Here is a 20,481-nt window from a genome sequence, read left to right on the forward strand (position 1 = left end):
TCTAAGTCATTTGTTCAAGGTCACATGGCTACAGAACCAGAGCCACACAACCCCAAAGTTCCCATGAGGGCTTCTGGTCATTGTCAGAGGTTTAATTAAGCTCTGCTGTGCACCAGTGTGGCAGCAGCCATTTCAAAGTGCCCTCACAGGCCGGGCGCAGTGGCTCACGCCTGTAATCCTAGCACTCTGGGAGGCCAAGGCAGGTGGATTATTTGAGTTCAGGAGTTCGAGACCAGCCTGAGCAAGAGCGAGACCCCGTCTCTACTAAAAATAGAAAGAAATTATATGGACAACTAAAAATATATAGAAAAAATTAGCCGGGCATGGTGGCACATGCCTGTAGCCCCAGCTACTCAGAAGGCTGGGGCAGAAGGATTGCTTGAGACCAGGAGTTTGAGGTTGCTGTGAGCTACGCTGACGCCATGGCACTCTAGCCCGGGCAACACAATAAGACTCTGTCTCAAAAAAAAAAAAAAAAAAAAAAAAAAAAAAGGACCCTCACATATACCATCCATCTTGATCCAGTATCTGGGCACCAGTTCCCACAACACCTATTTTTGGGACACTGGACCAAGCTGTGTAGCCCTGGGCAGGTTCCTAAGTAACACCAGGGTCAGTTTGGTCACCTGAAGAAATGAGGCTGATGCTAATAACTTTTTTTTTTTTTTAATTTCAATCTGCATCGCTCAGGAAAATGCTAATAACCTTGCCAGGGTTACAGAGGCTGTGAAGAGGGACTGGGCAAACCTACGGTCAAATCGTGGGGTCTGTCGCTGTGTGACCCTGCGCAAAGCCACTTTGTTGGTCTGGGCCTCACCTTCCTCATTTGTAACACTGTGAGCACAATGCTTACTTGATGAGGATGAAAAGAAGATGCATGTGAAGTACATTTAGCATAGTGCCAGGCACACAGAAGCTACCCAATAGCAGCTACACTTTCATCTGGAATGAGGACTGTGCAGTTCATCATTTTGCTCAAAGTGAGGAAACGGATGCAAAGGACAGCCCAGGTGCCCTTCCTGATCCCATGACACTGACCTGCCTTCTCTCTGCTCTCTCTGGTCTCTAAAGTGGGGACATTCTGAAAACCCAAGGCAGGGACTCGCATGCCCCTCACCGCCTCACCTGGTGCCACGTTCTCGTCGACCCACTGGAAGAAGCCGCACTGCTGCTCTCTCGGCTTGGCACATGTATGGAACTGGCGCCCCTTGTTGGGCCCATCCTTTTGCACGGTCCGTGTGACGGTGGGTTGGCTGCACAGGCAGGATGTGCCACCACCACTGCCATCACCAGGGCTGCCAAACCCACCCAGGTGGCTCCCTGAGCCTGGCAGGCGTCCCAGAGAGCCGCCTGGGGGTCTTGACGCTGGGGCAGGAGGCCCTCCTGCTTCCGGATGGCCGCTGTCCGCCCACAGGAAGAAGTTGCAGCTACCCGCATTGCACTTATAGAACTGCCGGCCCTGGTTGGGGCCCTCCTTACGGACAGTGAGCAGCACGGCCTCTTGGCCACAGTTGCAGGTCACGGAGTTGCTTTCACCCGCACCAGTGGGTGGGGGGAGGAGCTGGGCCAGAGCCTTTGAGGGCCCAGTCTGTCTGTTGCCGGGAGGTTGTGGGTGGCTGTGCTGGCTGCCATCCATCCTGTTCAGGGACTGGCTAGCCTGCAAGTGGCCAGAGGGCTGGCTAGCTCTGGGGGGGCCCCGTGAAAATCTTAGGTTTAAGATCTCCCTCAGGGTTTCATCACATCCGCCGACACAGCCAACAAACTCCAGAGGCATGGTTGGGGGAAGGCTACCACGCTTAAACTTAAACTTCAACCTGGTGAGGCCAGAAGGTGGAAAAAAACATTAACAACCAGGTGTCAGCCGTTTCCCTGCTCCAGCCCCAGGCCTCTCCACATCCCTCAGGCTTCAGGAAGCCCACGTAAGGCCCTCAGCCAGCCATCCAGGAGCCCCTGCAGCTGTCACAGGAGCACAGTGGGAAGCAGTGCAGACAACACCCAAGACCCTGATTCATCAACCCAACACGGACACCTCCAAAAGGTTCCATTTCTCTATACCAGCAGTTCTCCTCTTTTTTTTCTCTTTTATCTTGATCCTCATTTTATAGATGATAGATACACCAGAGGTTCTCTAGGTGTGATTCCAGGGCCAGTTTCTGGGCCCTTTCAAGGGGAGGTCAAAACTATTTTATAACAATGCTAAGAAGTTATGTCTGTTTTGCTCTTGTTCTTCCATGTGTGTGCTCTAGAGCTTTCCAGAGGTTACAGCACACACAGTAACCCAGCAGACTGCAGGAGCAGATACAGGAAAATAGGAATTTTATTGCAAAAAACAAGTTATTTATATTATTATGCAATGCATTTGCTGTAAATGAATTAATATTTTAAAAGGTGTCTCCACTTTAATTTTGAATATAACATATATAAATAAACAGCCTATAATAAAAGCTCTGTGAGCTCCTCAATAATTTTTCAGAGTGTTAGGGATCCTGTGAGTAACAAGTTTGAGAACCACTGTCCTGCACCAGGCTCTCCATTTTTAAGGCGTAATTTCCTGAGCCCAGTGCAGCCATAATCTATCTGAAAAGGGCAGGGAAAGGGCCCTCCTGGCCAGATGCACAGCCCAGAGCCCTCTCCCACGCCGGGCTTCCACACACACTGAGGCGATGACACAAGACACAGCAGAGCTGGCCTGGGCCAGCTGATGTGGCTGCCACTAAGTGCCTCAGCTAAAACCCCGTGTGGCCTCAGAGTGAGACTTCAGGCTCTCCCCTCTGGGTCCTGGTGGGAAGCAGGGCAAGGTGGGCGACATCGCGCACTCACTCAGGAGGAGGTGCCTGACTGCAGCACCCAGCTCACCTGTACACGGGCTGTGGCTGACAGACAGGACACATGCTGCCGTCCCTGCTGGCCTCCAGTACCGAGTCGGGAAACCACATGGCTGTTCGACACTCCGGGAAACCCGTGCAGCTGAGGTAGAACCTGAGGAGCAGGGGCCAGGTGAGACCACTTACCTGGACACACAGTCACTGGTGTTCAACAACTTCGAAAAATGAGTCTACTTACTCTGTACTTCCTCCCAAACGAAGCAGCTACTGCTGAGCCTGCTTCGTCCTTAAAGATACATGAGCCAACAAGACAGCCATGGAGCAGTGCTCTGGCCTCATGGCACATTCTCAAGTTTCTGCTGCCTGCCAGTCTGGGGTGGCGCCAGCATGCCCTCATTTGCATGTGAGTAAATAGAGGCCTGGAGTGCTCTGGAAACCTGTCCAGAGACCTGCACGGAGGGAGGGAGCCAGGCTTGGAAAGCATCTGCCTGCCGAGGCCCTCACGCCCAGCGCCCACGCAGCTTGGTGCTCTTGGCCAGCACATCTCAACACCTTCCAGTCATGGAACTTCAGGGTCTTACAATTCCTCTGCGTGTGCCTGGGTACTACTGGACAGGAAAAACCATCCCTAAACCCCAGTTATTTCAACAGGAAATCCACAAACTCAGAAATGGAACTTACCAGATGAAACCTGGCAAGCTAAAGCCCCCAAGACAATCTCCAGACCCTCCCTGGTGACTCTGAGAAGAATTTCTTTGTTATCAAGTACAGCACCTGCAGAATTCCAAACCAAAACAAATGTAGCCTTTCTCCTTATGTCCCAATGATTACTAATACAATAACCTACTGGTGGCAAAGAAAACCATCAGTAGCATTTATTATGCACTGAAATATATGCCCAGGCAAGGCTGAGCCTGGAGTGGTGCCGGCTTCTGCCTGTGGGTGGCATGAGCCCTGCCACCTGCTTCTAGGTCTGACCCACAAACCTCATTTCCCAGAGCTGGGGGAGGTGCCCCCCTCCAGGCCAGCCAGGCCACTGAGGGTTGCGGTGAGGAAAGGAGGTGGGAAACAACCTTTCTCAGTGGCAGCAGGGAGGCAGCACAATTCTGCAGTCCAGGCAGAGGTGAAGGGCAGTTAAGTCCTGAGTTCAAACTCTGCCTTTACTGCTCACCAGAACTGAGACTCTCAACTAGTGCCCCTGGCCCATTAAGCCTCAGTTTTCACTTTTTTTTGAGACAGAGTCTTACCCTGTCACCCGGGCAAGAGTGCCATGGCATCAACCTAGCTCACAGCAACCTCAAACTCCTGGGCTCAAGTGATCCTCCTGCCTCAGCCTCCTGAGTAGCTGGGACTACAGGTGCGCACCACCATGCCCAGCTAATTTTTTCTATTTTTAGTTGCCCACCTAAATTTTTTTTTCTATTTTAGTAGAGACGGGGTCTCGCTCTTACTTAGGCTGGTCTCCAACTCCTGACCTCAAGCGATCTGCCTGCCTCAGCCTCCCAGAGTGCTAGGATTACAGGCAAGAGCCACTGCGTCAGCCTGTTTTTACTCTTTAAAAAGTGGGAAAAAAGGCTGCGTGTGGTGGCTCACACCTGTAATCCCAGCACTTTGGGTGGCAGAGGCTGACTGCTTGAGGCTTGAGCCCAGGAGTTCGAGACCAGCCTGAGCAAGAGCAAGACCCCATCTCTATAAAAAATAGAAAAATTAACTGGGCATGGTGGTGTACGCCTGTAGTCCCAGCTACTCGGGAGGCTGAGACAGGAAGATTGCCCTAGCTCAGGAGTGTGAGGTTGCAGTGAACTATGATGATGTCATTACGCTCTACCCTCAGAAACACAGCCAGATCCTGTCTCTTAAAAAAAAAGAAGTGGGGGGGGAAAAAATCCCTGCCTTGCAGGGTACAGAGTGGTTATGAAGATGGAATGAGACAATGTTTACAGAGCATCTTGCATCATGCCAGTGAGGGATGGCACCTGATGAATGATGGCCTCCATCCCTCTCTAGCACCTCTTTCCCCACGGACTTCCTCTAGTGGCCAGCTGCCAGCAGGGACAACTAGGCCAGACTAAGCAATCTGATCGGGGATAATTTTCAGGCCTAATTCAGACCAGTATTTGGTGAGCACCTACAACATGTCAGGCAAAGTGCTGTACAGTCTTGATCCTTTTTCCTGAAAGGGGTGGCCTTGCAAAAATAACAGGGAAATACCTAATCCTACAGTTTCCCCAGTAGCAGCTAAAGATCAATCCTATGAGTTCCTTCACTAACAGGCCCTCTGCAGGAGTTCTGCTTTGCACAGCTTCTGGAAAAACCAGAATGAACGGAAAAGAGATCTAGATTTCTCTCTTTCAAAATTGTTTTTTGAGAATCTGCTGTTACAGAGTTCCCAAGTAAACAGCAGGAGAATGAGCTACAGCCTCAACCATATCTCGAGGACAGAGTCACATCTGCTGTGATAGTCCCTTCTCCAAGGAAAGGTGGAACCAAGTCTTAGACTTGGACATCCTTGCAGTTTTGCTATCTACCTGCTGTTGCTTTTGTTATCAACTGACAGCCAGCACTTTTTTTTCCCCCCTCTTCATCCCCCTTAAAATCAGTAAAATCAGCACTCAGTCTCGCTGCCAGCACCCCCTTCTCTTTTTTTGGGATGCCACGCCATCTCTCTCTCTTTCTATCCCCCTCTGAGAAGGATAAAATAAACTTTTTTACTTTTATATCTTAACCTCTTCATGAGAAATCTTTCTCCACCAATGCTATGAGCACCTACTAGCCTTTCCACCCTAACCATCCTCACCCTTAGCACAGCTTTGTGAGAGAGACACTACTGGCTTTATGAAAGACGACCTTGGGGCTCGGAGTCGTTAAGTAAGTTGCTTCCAGCCACACAGGTCACTTCAGAGAGAAGTGGGATTTAGACCCAGACCCATCTGGATCTGAAGCTCACGCTCCTCCACCACTTGCCATACATTGTGTAAATGATGTCCTACCCACGGTAGACTAAAACACCCCACTATCACTTAGTCCCTCACCTCCTCTGAGTTCCCACAGCACTGCACACCTCAAAGGCCTGTCCCCACCATGCTATCCTTCTAGTCCAACACCTTGCTAGGGCTGGCAACAGGTCAGCCTTTAACCAATTCCATGGAAATAAAATGGCAGAGCCTTTCAGAGAGCTGCCTGGCCGACACAGCAGGTGCTGGGGCACAGAGGCAGGGCAGAAGCCAGGGCACTAACCCGCCACTCTTCTTGGTCTTGAGGACCATGTCCTTGTTGCACTGTGGGCACTTCCTGATGGGCTCCAGCATGGTTGGGTAGATCTCTTCCAGCTGGCCCACCTCTGCCCCTTCCCCAAAGTACTGGGCCAAGGCCTCGTCCAATCTGAAGAGAAGGCAAAAACACACATCAGCTGGCAATCGCTGCAAACCACTTACAACATTCTTATATGTACACAACATGTGTGACCTTGGGAACCAGCTGGTAAGTGAGCCACAGGCCTGCTGCAGAGAACAGAGGGCAAAGAGAGGAGACTGAGATTATCAAACAGCCCTGGCTCCTGGTTCCTAGCCAGAGCCTGGTAGGAGTCAAGCTATAGGTAGCTAATTCTGTCTTGTCACCGGCCCCACATTAAACAAATAAAACTGCACAGGGTCTACACACAAACTCTAGAAGTGTCTGCCTTAAGTTTAAACTAGTTCATGCATTTCCTTTCAAAATTAGCATGGGGTAGTCTGAAGGAGAAGAAAAAACAAACTATTTCCTACTATGCTTTCACAACACACTTCTGATGCTGGCTGTGTGGATTTTTTCCACCACACGCCAACCGATTCTTCAGCAGACACTAGCTGGGTATCCTCCCATTCGATTCAGTTCTGGCGCTATATACCTGGAGAGCGTTCTGCAACTAGGGGCTCAGTCCCACGAGACTGCCCCCTCTTTAGATGCCAGTCACAAATCCCAGGCTGCACTTCTGACCAACCAGTTATAAACTGGGCTTCCTAGAAACCCCTCCTTGGGTTTGGTTAACTTGCTGGAGTGGCTCACAGAACTCAGGGAAACACTTTACTTACATTTGCCTATTACAAAGGATACCACGGATGAAGCCAGATGGAAGAGACACACAGGGTGAGGCGTGTGCGAGGGGGCGCCGAGCTTCCAAGCCCTTTCGGGGAACGCCGCCCTCTACAAACCTCCACACACTCAGCTATTGGAAGCTCGCCAAACCCAGTCCATGGGTTGTTATGGAGGCTTTAGTACTTAGGCATGACTGATAAATCACTGGCCATTGGTGATAAACCTAACCTCCAGCCCCTCTCCCCTCCCCAGAGGTGGGAGGTGGGGTCAAAAATCCCAACCTTCTAATCACAGGGTTGGTTCCCTGGCAACCAGTCCCAACCTGAGGCTGTCCGGGAGCCCTCAGCCATCAAGTCATCTCACTAGCATACAAAAGTCACTTTGGGGATTTTTGAGGGTTTTAGGAGCTGTGTGCCAGGAAACTGAAGACTAATTATACATATGTTATTATAAATCACAGTATCACAGGTATAAAATATGTCATTTCTAACAAAAGGCACACCGCTGCTTGCTAAATGGCCACCTCCGAATGCCTGAGAACAAATGAATCACACCCCAGCATGTGGGTTTACTGATTTAAAAGATTATGCTGCCTAACTCAAGACAATTAAAATCAATAGAAGGGCATTTCTAAAGCCATTAGTCCAGAGTAACTGGAGCAGATCATGTTGACTACTGTTTCTACACAAAGCTCTCCAGAACCCCTAGGAGGAAACCCAGAGGGGAGGAGTGGGGTGTGGCAGCCTCAGGGCAGGGGGTGAGGATGAACCTAGTAGGGGAACAGCCCCCAAGAACTCCCTCTACTTGCTGGGGAAACGGCACTCACTTCTTCGCTTTAGCCACTGCTTCAATGAAAACCTGCTTGTATTTCTGCACCTGCTGCCTCAGAACCACCAATTTGTCCTTCTTGCCCTCACAGATCAGCTTCAGATCAGCTTCCAGCTCAGCCCGGAGGTCAGGCTTAGACATCTCATAGCCCATGGAATCATACCCTGCAGGGAAAGAGGGTGCTCCGTGAGGGCCCCCAGCACCACAGCCCGCATCCACTGCCAACTCCCCCCACCCTTACCTTCCACAAGTCCCATGCCAAGGTGCCCAGGGAGGAACCGCTTGTCTGGGGTGAGCCCCACGTACATCCGGGCTTTGATGGTCTCGATGTGCTCGGCGTGTGTGGCATCAGTACCTAGAAGTCATTTCCCAGTTACTCTGAGGTAATAATACAGACAGCTGCACCCAGAGGGCCGGGGCACCTCGTTCACACCACGACCCCCCTCTGCCTGGAGGGCCTATGTAGACAAGACGCGTCTGGTTCCCATCTGGTTTATAAGAGAAATCACAAAGGCAACCTCAACCTCACATCTGATTACTCATCAAAGCTGTCAATTCCAGCTTGAAAATTCCTTTAAATCCTCTTTCTCCTTCCTGTGTTGCAGCCACGGCCAGAGTCTACCCCTTCCCATCTGCACCGTTACCACACCCTCATCCTCCCCATTTCTGCTCCCTTCTGCCCATTCTCTAAGCTGTGGCCAAAGGGACCTTTTAAAATGGAGCTCTGCCATTAGGGAAATATAAATCAGAACCACAATAAAATACCATTTCACACCCACTAGCATGGCTATAATCAAAACGATAATAACAAGTGTTGGTGAGGATGTGGAGAAAATGTAAAATGGTGCAGCCACTGTGAAAAACAGATTGGCAGTTGCTCAAAAAGTTAAAAGTACAGTTACCATGTGGAAGGAGTGGCCTTGCTGAAATAACAGGAATATATCTAATCCTACAATTTGCTAATAACCTCTAAAGATCAATCACGAGCTCTCCCTACTCTCTGGTCTCGCTGTGCCTAGCTAGCAGGCACAATGCAAGGCTCTGTTTTCCTGAACATCTGAAATGAGCCCAAAGACAGAAAGGAAATGTAAATCTTTCTCTTTATATGCACCAGAAACTGCCTTTAGAATCTGTTTCTACAGCCTAAGGTGTTCCTGAGAAGCTCCTAGACAGACAGCGGGGAGCAAACTCCAGGCCTCAGTTTCCTGCCCAAAACCTTATCTCAGGGGCAAGCCTGACTACACTTCAGAGAAAACCAAGTCTCCAAGAACAGAGAAAAAGCAAGAAAGATGAACAATGTGACCTCTCTTGAAGCTGCCTGCTAATTACTCCATAGCTGCTTCGGTTTTAACAGACAATTACTATTTTTTCCTTTCTCTTCGCTGCTGGCACCTCCCTTCTCCCTTCTTTGAACACCATGTGACCCAGCAATCCCACTCCTAGACATATACCCAAGAGAACTGAAAACACATATCCACGTAAAAGCTTGTACTCAACTGTTCATAGCAGCATTACTCCTAACAGCCAGAGAGACAAAAACCTAAATATCCATCAACTGATCAGTGCACGAACAAAATGTGGTGTATATTGCAATGGAATATTATTTGGTAATAAAAAGGAATGAAAGTCTTTTTCCGTGGTCCAGCTGACACCTTGATTTCAAGGAACAAAGTCCTGACACATGTTGTGACATGGATGAATCTTGAGATCAGTTACAAAAGGCCACAAATTTATCGTATGATTCCCTTTATAGGGAATGTCTAAAATAGGCAAATCTCTCAGAAAGATTAGTAGTTGCCTAGGGCTGGAGGATTGGAGGAGATGGGAATGGGAGTTACTGCTATAGCGTACATGGCTTCTTTCTGAGGTGATGAAAATGTTCTAAAACAGATTGTGGTGATGACTGTACAACTTTGTAAATGTACTAAAAATGTGAATTATACATTCTAAACAGGTGATTGTATCATACGTGAATGATGTCTCAATAAAGCTGTTACTATCATTTTAAAAATATTACTTAAATAATATTTTAATAATTAGGTGGGCACAGTGGCTCACTATAAACCCAGCACTTTAGGAGGCCAAGGCAAGAGGATGGCTTGAGGCCAGGAGTTTGAGCAACACAGCAAGACTTTGTCTCTTAAAAAAAACAAGTTACCTGGGTGCAGAGGTGGCATGCACTACTCGGGAGTAGTGCAGAAACTCACTGTCTCTAAAAAAACAAATAAATTAAAAATATTATAATTTGGCTTGGGTTTTTCATTTTTCTGAGAGAGTCTGGCTCTGTTGCCCAGGCTAGAGTGCCACGGCATGAACCAAACTCACAGTAACCTCAAACTTCCGGGCTCAAGCAATCCTCCTGCCTCAGCCTCCCGAGTAGCTGGGACTACAGGCACACACTACCACATCCAGCTAATTTTTTTATTTTTAGTAGAGAGGGGGTCTCACTCTTGCTCAGGCTAGTCTTGAACTCCTAAGCTCAAGTAATCCTCTGCCTCAGCCTCCCAGAGTGCTAGGATTACAGGTGTGAGCTACCGCGCCTGGCCTAGGCCTCATACATTTTAATCGAAGAAATCGTGATGGGAGAACCCCCTCTAATTTTACCTAAACCTGCAGGCTTTCTGGGTATCTCAGTGATGGTCACGGACTCCAGGTTGGAGCACTTTTCCCAAGTCATAGTACTATTAAACTCTCTTTGTGGATGGGGCAGGTCCAGCCTGGATGGAGAAAGCAGCTTCCATAACACATGTAGGGACTCCGCTTCCCTCACGCAGCTGGCCTTCCAGGACTAGGTTTTGCTAGAGATAGCCCTTGAAAGCTGTGTGCTGTGAACGCTATGAAAAACGGATGTAGGGGCAACAGATCACTCACAATGACCCACTTGCATAGTTTGAGCCACAGGACTTATTGGGAAAAACATAATTCTGGCCCAGTGTTTTCCAAAAGCTAATTTCTGATTCCTAAGCAATTATAGGAACAAAAAGCTAAGAATCCAGGCACCCATGGCTAACAGTAGTGTCTTGCCAAGTACATGTGGGTGAGTGAGGCCAGTGTGAGTGTGAGTAGTGTGGGTGCACACCCGTGGGGACGGCTGACACTCACATCCACTGTTCCACAAGGAAAGGAGGCCCAGGCTGCCAGCTCTGACACTTCAAAAGATAACAACATAGTTTTCTTCTTCTTCTTTTTTTTTTTTAATTCTTTCCCTGGTGTTACTGACAGCTGAAATGATATAGTTTTAATTGTTGCTACCTTATTTGTTGTTCTATCCCCATGCACCCAAACAGTGCTCCTAGCTGAGGACCCTGAGTCATGGGAAATGTGTCGCTCCATGTACGGTATGGCACGGGATTTCAGAGCACTGACTGTGGAGATTCAAACCAGGTTTAAATAACACGCACTTTGTGATCTTAGGTAAGTACTTAACCTCTCTAAGCCTCACTTCAACTATGAAAATGGGGATAAGAATACAGCACCTGCATTAGAGTGTGCCTGGCGCACAGAGAGATGCGAGTCACGCAGAGGAGCTACTGACCAATGCCGTGCTTCTCCATGAGGGCGATGAGGTCGGCCTCAGTGAGCAGCTGGGGCGGGCTGGTCTCCCCATCCACCATCTCCACAGTGCTGGGCTGAAAGTGGGAGCCTTGCTCATAGACAGGGAGGATCTGCAGGGAGCAGCATGCGTGCAGTCAGATCACTGTCACCACACTCAGGCAAAAGACAACCTCCATTACAAGGAATACAGTCTCATGCCACTAGACGGCTCAGGGCTAGGACATGACTGTCCTCCCTTCTCCCTGGGGTCCACCTCTTTATTACCTTGTCACTCCAGCGATCATATGGATATACGTCCAGATAGTTTCGGGCCAGAATCATGAGGCCGCTGGCCACAAAGCGTTCCTGAGCAATATCAATCTCTACAGTGGTCTCCTGCCCCTGAGCATCCTGGGAGCAGCAAGCCAGGAAATGGCGAACGATAAACTCATACAGTCGCTGTTCATCTCCCTAGGAAGAGAGGGAGAATTTGAAACTCCCTTGAAAATACCACCTCTTGTTTAAACCTGGTTTATGTCACCTTTCAGCCTAATGTTCTGCCTGGAACAGGTGACAGCGCTCCTTAGGCCCTGTGCTAATGTGGAGTGCCAGGCAAGTACTAGGGAGCAGATGGGTTTAGGCTACACATGTCACAACTCCAATGGGGCAGAGGTAAGCAAGTGAGCCATCTTCCCCTCCAGACTGGGAAGTGGTTCTTTGATGTAAACCCAATCTAAGCAGAAAACAAGATGAAAGCATAAAAAGTCAGCAAGAGACTACCCAATACAAGAGACAGACGGTAACACTGCACTTGAGAGCCTGAGCCCAACTTCATGTGTACATTCAGGTAGTAATTTGTCAGGGTGATTTCTGATCAACTGGGTAAATCTAGGATTTAGTGAGTCTCACTCCATCAAAAGCCCATGCACATCTGATAATTCCCCCTCTGGGAAGTTATTCAAAGGAGTAACTGAAGATCCACACAAATGTTTATGTGTACAAATGTTAACTATAGGGCATGTTGTAAACAACTTACTGTTCCAAAAATCAATTGGACAAAATAAATAATAGTACATCTATGCAATCATTTAAATATCATACTTTTAAATACTGCAGAAAGTGGGGAAATACTCATGATGTAAAATGTTAAAGTAGTTTTTTCTGTCACCTAGGCTGGAGTGCAATGGCACAATCATAGCTCACAGTAGTCTTGAACTCTTGGGTTCAAGTGATCCTCCCACTCTGGCCTTCCAAAATACTGGGATTATAGAAGTTATAATTTCATTAAAAGACTATATATACATGCATACAAAAAATGTGGTTATCAGAAAGGGCAATTATAGGCAATTTTTTCTTTCTTTATATAATCTTTCATATTTTCTAAATTCTGTAAAATGAACATGTATTAATTTTTATTTTTAAAATTTATTTATTTTTGAAACAGAGTCTCACTCTGTTGCTCCTGCCTAGAGTGCAGTGGCATCATATCATAGGTTCACTGGAACCTTAAACTCCTGGGTTCAAGCGATCCTCCTGCCTCAGCCTCCTGAGTAGCTGGGATTACAGGTGCGTGCCACAACACATGGCTAATTTTTTTCTGTGTTTAGTATAGACAGGGTCTTGCTCTTGCTCAGGCTGGTCTTGAATTCCTGACCTCAAGCGATCCTCCTGCCTTGGCCTCCCACAGTGCTAGGATTACAGGCATGAGGCACTGCTTGAAAATGTATTTATTTTAAGATCAGAAGGAACATGTTATTAAAGAAAGAAGAAACAAGATCCAAATTTGTTCAGTTCTAGGATAGCCTGCGGAAGTCAGCAAGCCTCAAAGGCTCCTGCCCTCACAGAGCCTGTCCCCACTGAGCCAAACAGGCAGAGCCCAGTGGGAAACTCTATAGTGGCTACAGCATGACAGGAGGGAGGTAGCAAAGTCTTGGGAAGGCAAGGGAACCCCTCGGGAGGACAGACAGGATTCTCTAGTTACAAGGGACTGTAAATGGCTGTGGGGTGCGGACTTAGCAGGGTGTGGGGGCAACCTGGGCTAGGTGTCAGGGACAAGGGGAGAAGCAGCAGGAGCCCTGTGCTGACGGGGCTAGAGCAAAGGTGGGGCCCACCATGGGGGGTCTTTCATGAAAGCCAGGCGGAAGATTATGAAATAGGAGAATTCTGACACTGACTTCTCTTTTCTGAAACGAAAGAGATATTTCAAGACCACTTATTTCCTACCATCAGAGCCTGCAAGGTAAACTGGAATCTTACTACTGGCCCTCAGCACATTCAAAGAAACCAACCTGCAGGCTGCTGGTGTATTTAGTGGGGTGGATGGGAGGGTGAGCTTGGTCAGACTTGTTCCCATTGCGTGGGGTGGGGCCGCCTCGATCCAGAATGCTCTGGGCAAAGGCTCCCCAGTGTGGATCTGGGGTTTGCTGTTCCACCAACGCTGTCAGGTTTAAGTCTTTGGGGAAAATGTTTGTTTCCGTCCGGGGATAGCTGATGTACCTAAAACAAAGGCCAACAAACAGAAAAAGAATTCTTTTTAGGCTCTTTAGTTGGTTTGTAAGCAACTGACAGCACCTGGTAACACCTGCAATTACCTATCTCATATAGCCAACTCACCTGAAAGCAACCTAGGTTATCTGCACTGAGAAAGTTCTGAGATGCCCCTCACAGGGTGAAAAGCAGCCACAGGGAAAGGGAACGGGCCACCCCTGCACAGGATCAAGACCCAGGACTCTGCCAGGGCCTCATGGCCTGGGGCACGTCACTGGCCTCTCTTGGGGTCAGTCTGACCCTGGTGTAGCACATGAGCCTCGTCAGCCCCAACAGCTCCAGCAGTGTGTGTTTCTCTAACTTTTCCTAGAGTGCATAAAGAACAATGCCGTCCCTAAAACTATAATGGAGACTCTGTATGTCATTTTAAATCTTCAATTGGCCACCTAAAATTTGAGATAGTTTACATTCTATTTTCATACAAGGCTTCAAAAATCCAGTATATATCTTACATTTACAGCACATCCCAAGTTGGACAACCCAAACTTCAAGTGCTCAACAGTCGAATGCTGGACAGCACAGTCAGAGGACCTCCTTCCTGGGGTGCCTGTGACCCCTGGGTAGGGATGATTTTCACAGGCAAACAACTCCCAGAGGTGCTGCCTGCTCTCCCCACTTGCCAGGGCACCAGGGGGATTGCTGAGAAGTCAAGAGTAGGATCTGGATTTACTCTATGCGTTCCCCTACTGAAATGCTTTTTTCATATCAGAAAAGAGAAGTCAATGTCAAAATCCTCCACCAAAGCTTGGCTGTTATTTAGATAATTTGTGTTTCCTCATAAAGTCCACTTCTAAATCTTTCACCCTGATAAAGATGCTTCAAATTCTACTCCCAAATCTACTCTCAAGAATACTCACCCTTGAGTGTAGAGCTTTTCAGCAATTCTCATGGTTTCTTTAGCGTTTATTCTCAACTTGCGAGAAGCCAGCTTCTCAAGCTCCTGTGAAATGGGTCAACAGGCACGTTAGGTGTAAGTGAGAAGGCACGACTCGACTACACAACTCATCTTCAGACAAGTCTGCCCCCTGTCAGTCCAGGTTCTTCTGTCACACAGAGGGGGAAAGGCTGTCTGAGAACGATTTCTGGGCCTGTCAGCAGAGCCAGATTCCCCGCCTAGTGGTTCTCAGACTGATGTGTAAGGCTTACTGGTGAAGCCAGCAGATTCACGACCCTGCCCACTGGGGACTTGACAGAGCACAGCAAGGCCAGGACAGAGGCCAAAATCTGCATGTTTTAACAAGCAGCCTAACATACAGTTCTAACACAGGTAGTCTGAGAATCAGATTCTGTGAATCCCACCCAATCCCCAGTAAACTCCCCTGGATGGTGAAAACCATTCTTTGAGGCCTCCTGGGGGATAACCAGTTATTCTTTTCCCCTGGGCAGCACTCCGACAATGCTGCTGACTACATGTCAAAGCACATTTGACCAGAAAGGAATAAAACATGTATGCCTACTACATAAAATCAATCTATGACTTTCCCCTGGGAATCCCTCAACACATACACACATTTACCGTGGCCTGTCCGAGACAAGCAATGCACTGCCTAGCAGCCCACGCACATTTTTAGCCTGCACATTATATATATACAACTTCAAAGTGGACCGTTCCAGATGAAGGAGCAGCAGGGGAAAGCTTTGCTTCCTTTAGAACCCACTTGCGGCTGGGCACGCTGGCTCATGCCTGTAATCCTAGCACACTGTGGGAGGCTGAGGCGGGAAGATCACTTGAGGTCAGGAGATCAAGACCAGCCTGAGCAGGAGCAAGACCTCATCTCTATTAAACATAGAAAAAATTAGCCAGGTATGGTGGTGAATGCCTGTACTCCCAGCTACCTGGGAGGATGAGGCAGGAGGACCACTTGAGCCCAGGAGTTGGAGGCTGCAGTAAGCTATGATGACGCCACTGCCTGGGGGACAGAATGAGACTTGGTCTCAAAAACAAAAACAAACAACATCGGCCAGGCACAGTGGCTCACGCCTGTAATCCTAGCACTCTGGGAGGCTGAGGCGGGAGGATTGCTTGATCTCAGGAGTTCGAGACCAGCCTGAGCAAGAGCGAGACCCCGCCTCTACTATAAATAGAAAGAAATTAGCCAAACAACTAAAAATATAAAAAATTAGCTGGCCATGGTGGCATGTGCCTGTAGTCCCAGCTACCCGGGAGGCTGAGGCAGAAGGATCCCTTGAGCCCAGGAGTTTGAGGCTGCTGTGAGCTAGGCTGACGCCATGGCACTCTAGCCCGGGCAACAGAGTGAGACTCTGTCTCAAAAAACAAAAAAACCCAAACAACATGAAAAAAGAAAAAAATGCTTGGGTGTAAAAAATAAGCTACTCTAATTATAAATTATAATACTGTAAAAAATATGAACATGAAAAAAAAGCCCAGGAAGACACCAAAATTATACCAACAATTATGTAAGGATGATCATTTGTCCTCCTCTTTTTGTTTCTCAAACCTCACACAATGCAGTTATATTGCACTTGATAAATTTAAAACAAAAAATAGCATTAAGAGGCCAAGCAGGGCTGTATCTTTCCCAAGTGCTCTGCTATGTGGTATGGTGATGGGTTGATGTTTCCTTCCACTGTACCACAGTCCATGCAGTAGAACTACAGCCCCAACAATGGGAAGTAATTGTTCCTCAGTGCCTGAAACAGTCCAGAACATACCACAGTGTCCAAAGCTTGAGGCCGCCACTTGCTCTTGGGCTTAGATCTGACCTCCACCACGGTTGCCAAAGGATCCTAGGAAGTCAGGAAAGCAAAGACAGCATGAACTTCCAGCCTTCCCTTGGGCTGCACCTGCTCACCACTCCAGACCGTATTGACCACTGGCTTAGGCCACAGTGACAGCCCCAGAGAGCTACCTACTTAACAGTGCTTGTACCTGACGGCATGGTGGACATCACTGTCCCTTTCCCACTCAAACCAAGATTCTGAAGGGCAATTTCACAAGCCTTAAAGAGCCTATGAAATACAGCAAACAGCCTATGCATCTCCTGAGTACAGTTTCCTATGCACACATGCACAGTGTCATTGTTTTTTTAATTCAGGATAATACAGAGTTAGAAATAGGAGAAATTGTACAAGCTGGAGAACTATAATCTTAAAAGCAACTTCATACTTTTAAGAGCCTGTAGATAAGCAAAGAACTCAGTTTAAGTGGTTTGCTAATGAGGATATCTGTCTATCAAAATCCAAGTTTCTCCTTCCCAAAAGACTGAGAACGAGCTGCTCATAAGCTCTGAGCATATCACCTGCCACATATTCTTGCACCACATCCTAGCGAAGGACAAACACTGCAGGTCTTCTTATTTAACAGACAAACATGCAGTATCACAGAGACACCTGGTGGTCCAGGGTCAAAGGGCGGAGTAGGTGTCAGGCAGGGGCAGCAGTGTGCAGAAAAGGCAGGGACGTGCTGGGATCCAGGCTGTGCTCTGCCACATACTCGCTCGTGTGTGTGTGTGTGTGTGTGTGTGTGTGTGTGTGTGTGTGCCACTTCACTTCGTCTAGGTCCCTCGTGTGTGTGTGTGTGTGTGTGTGTGTGTGTGTGCCACTTCACTTCGTCTAGGTCTCTCGTGTGTGTGTGTGTGTGTGTGTGTGTGTGTGTGTGTGTGTGTGCGCGCGCGCGCGCGCGCGCGCGCACCACTTCACTTCGTCTAGGTCCCTCATCTGTAAAATAGGGATGGCATCATCACCCTCATAGGCATTATTAGAATTAAACAAAATAATGTGAAACAAAATATGTCTGGCACATACCAGGTGCTCTGTAGTTCTCACTCTCCTACGAAATTAGTAACAATCCTGCCAATGGGCTACAGCCAAGAAGCACCCATGAATGATCAAACCTAGAGATTCCAGGATTCTCCTTAGGCACCACTGTGTGTAGTCCCCGGGAAAAACCAGGCTATGTGCTGACGGATAGGAAGTGGCATTGCAAAATGGACAACCAGACCAAGGGTCAGGAATTGTGAAGGCAGGGTTCCCACTGCCAATGAGAGGCTTATGGTGTGCCTTTGCACGTGTTGTTCTGAGCCACAGCTTCCCCCCAGTCCTACTCTGGCTGCCTCACTCTAACCCCCGCTCAAATGTCACCCCTCTGCGAGGTCTTTCCTGACCACCTCATCCAGAACAGCCCCTTCCCTGCCCTGCAGGCCTCTCTCTATCCCTTTTCCTTCTTAATTTTCTTCTCAGCTTTAATCGCTATATGAAATTATCTCATTCATTTGTGACTTTCATTTCTCTAGACTTCCTTATGTGACCAAGAGGGGACAGATGCTGTCCAAATTGCTTCACAGAGATTCCCTAGGAATCTATGATCTGGATTATCTAGCTGCTGCTTGTTAATCTCTGGGATAGTATAAGCCCCGGAGAGGGATTTCAGCTATAAGTTCTCAAAATTTCTGATTTTATCTAAAAGTTCTGCAGATCCTTCCCTTCCATATTTTTAGCGCTGCTTTCTGCAAACTTAAAGCTCAAGTTCAGTGGGAGACTGGGACAGAGAGGGAGTGGCCTGGGAGGTGTGCAGAATGTTTCCTAGATCATTAGGATTTCAGAGCACTTCTTACCTCCATACACAACTGATAGAGGACAAGACAAGCTGTGTGGTTAAAGAGTCGATGCCTTTTCCAGTTGAATTCTACGATGCCATCTTTGTGGTCATGAGTTACTGTATTGGGGAGAGACAAACAGAAAGGCTGTCTCTCAGAGAAGCCACGTGATATGACAAACAGAACAAGGTATTTTACAGTGAAAGCCAAAGGAATATGAAACAGGGAAGAGTTTCTAAATAATAAAACAAACATTAAGTACATTCTTAATATCGTAATGGGGCAGAGAAGGGCAGCAAGTTTTTTTTTTTTAAATCATGCCTTTAATTAGCACTATTAAGGCCCCCCAGAGCCTTGTTATTCCTGGGCCCCTGTGTATACAACCCTCAGCCTTACCTTTAATCCTGTGGAAGACCTCTGGCACAAAAGCCTGGATGGCTTTGAACCTCTCCACCACAAAGCCCAGCGTGGGGAACTGGCAGCTGCCGTAACTGATGAGCTGCTCTGCCAGCACCTCAGGGAAAATCCTCTGCAGCCGCAGTGTCTGGAACCTGGTGAAGGCAGCTCCTGGAGAGTGGGGAGGGAGCGAGGGAGGAAGGAAGGAAGGAACAAGAGAACAAGGGGCGCCGAGGTCAGAGCTGGGTGCGAGGTCAGAGCTGGGTGCATACATTTACACAGAACCTCAACCAAACATCAACGTGCCCTGTGGCACTGGGAGGGTCCGTCCGGCTCCTCACCTATTCTCAGATCCAGCTCCTGCCTCACATCCACAGCGTCGCTCACTTTCTGATCAGGCTCTGCCAGGTTTTCACAGGCCATCCTGATGGCACGGGGCGTGATCTCAGAGAAACGGGCTCGCAACACCTGCAGACTGGGCTTCGCTATGGAACACAAGGTGGCACCAAGGTCAAAGTCAGATCATACTGACATACTCCATCACAAGGGGCTAACTTTTATTTTTTTTGAGACAGAGTCTCACTCTGTTGCCCAGGCTACAGGGCCATGGCGTCAGCCTAGCTCACAGCAACCTCAAACTCCTGGGCTCAAGCGATCCTCCTGCCTCAGCCTCCCAAGTAGCTGGGACTACAGGCATGCACCACCATGCCCAGGTAATTTTTCTATACATATATGCGTATTTTTTTTTTTTAGCTGTCCATATAATTTCTTTCTATTTTTAGTAGAGACGGGGTCTCGCTCTTGCTCAGGCTGGTCTCAAACTCCTGACCTCGAGCAATCCGCCTGCCTCGGCCTCCCAGAGTGCTAGGATTACAGGTGTGAGCCACCGCGTCCGGCCCTGGGGCTCACTTTTAAACTACCTTGAAATAAAGGCAAACCAGTTCAAGCTGTGACGTGCCCGATTTACCTGTATGTTAAATCAATAGTACACAAAGTCTAAGAGGGAAACATCATATAACCTTCAAACTGATGTCAGAAATAACTGCGGAGTGAATTTTAGCGATTAACTACCATTCACTTGGTGAGCCTTTTGAGACTTCAACCTTAATGCTCTCTCAGGCCTTTAGGCAAAACAAAAACTCTGTCAATTAAAGAGTCTTGTGGGGAAATTTCATGTCCCTTCACCAAAGAACACAAGCATACACATCATATTTGAAAGTTAATGCATTTAAATTTCCAGGAGTCATCAAAGCATTCAACACAAAACCTCTTCAGGAAAATAGTAACCCCACCCTCTGAGCCAGAGAATGGCCTGTTTATCACTTCCTCTAAGTTACATGAAATCATTACCCCTGTCCGAGCCATTCAAATCCACTTTAACAATGATATATTAGTATTAAAAGTTAGGCATTGTACAACAAATATGGGAGATTAAGAAAATAGAACATTTTAGAATTATTCTTTGTACTTATGATATATCCATTCTTCTGCATATATTCAATATGATTCTAAAAAATAGACTATAAAGTGCCTGTTCTTAAGAAGCTGCGGAACTACTTGTACCTAACAAGGAATAAGCCCTGGGCTAAAAGGTCTACACTATCAGTAACTCATTTAATTCCCATAGCAGACCTAGGAAGCAGTCACATTGCCCCACAAGAGGCAGTCAAGGCTCCCAAGGGTTCAGTGATTTGCTCCAGGATGAAGAGCATCTGCAGAGG

At 47.8% G+C, this 20,481-nt stretch overlaps 1 protein-coding gene across 3 annotated transcripts in view; it reads right to left on the reverse strand.

Annotated features, from left to right (window-relative positions):
* The window catches only part of TOP3A (DNA topoisomerase III alpha), a 32,965-nt gene that overhangs the window by 3,717 nt on the left and 8,767 nt on the right, over nucleotides 1-20,481 (reverse strand). For all 3 annotated transcript variants that reach the window (XM_045526908.1, XM_045526909.1, XM_045526910.1), the window contains 13 exons: nucleotides 19,102-19,245; nucleotides 18,761-18,931; nucleotides 18,383-18,483; nucleotides 16,482-16,556; nucleotides 14,666-14,748; nucleotides 13,550-13,757; nucleotides 11,547-11,732; nucleotides 11,263-11,392; nucleotides 7,969-8,082; nucleotides 7,726-7,891; nucleotides 6,063-6,206; nucleotides 2,857-2,979; nucleotides 1,126-1,814 (listed from right to left, as the gene is read on the reverse strand). In XM_045526908.1, the coding sequence (XP_045382864.1) occupies nucleotides 1,126-1,814; nucleotides 2,857-2,979; nucleotides 6,063-6,206; nucleotides 7,726-7,891; nucleotides 7,969-8,082; nucleotides 11,263-11,392; nucleotides 11,547-11,732; nucleotides 13,550-13,757; nucleotides 14,666-14,748; nucleotides 16,482-16,556; nucleotides 18,383-18,483; nucleotides 18,761-18,931; nucleotides 19,102-19,245 (2,334 nt within the window). The remainder of the gene's footprint in view (nucleotides 1-1,125; nucleotides 1,815-2,856; nucleotides 2,980-6,062; nucleotides 6,207-7,725; nucleotides 7,892-7,968; nucleotides 8,083-11,262; nucleotides 11,393-11,546; nucleotides 11,733-13,549; nucleotides 13,758-14,665; nucleotides 14,749-16,481; nucleotides 16,557-18,382; nucleotides 18,484-18,760; nucleotides 18,932-19,101; nucleotides 19,246-20,481) is intronic.

Source organism: Lemur catta, chromosome 15 (genome assembly GCF_020740605.2).
Source record: "Lemur catta isolate mLemCat1 chromosome 15, mLemCat1.pri, whole genome shotgun sequence".
Taxonomy (NCBI): Eukaryota; Metazoa; Chordata; class Mammalia; order Primates; family Lemuridae; genus Lemur; species Lemur catta.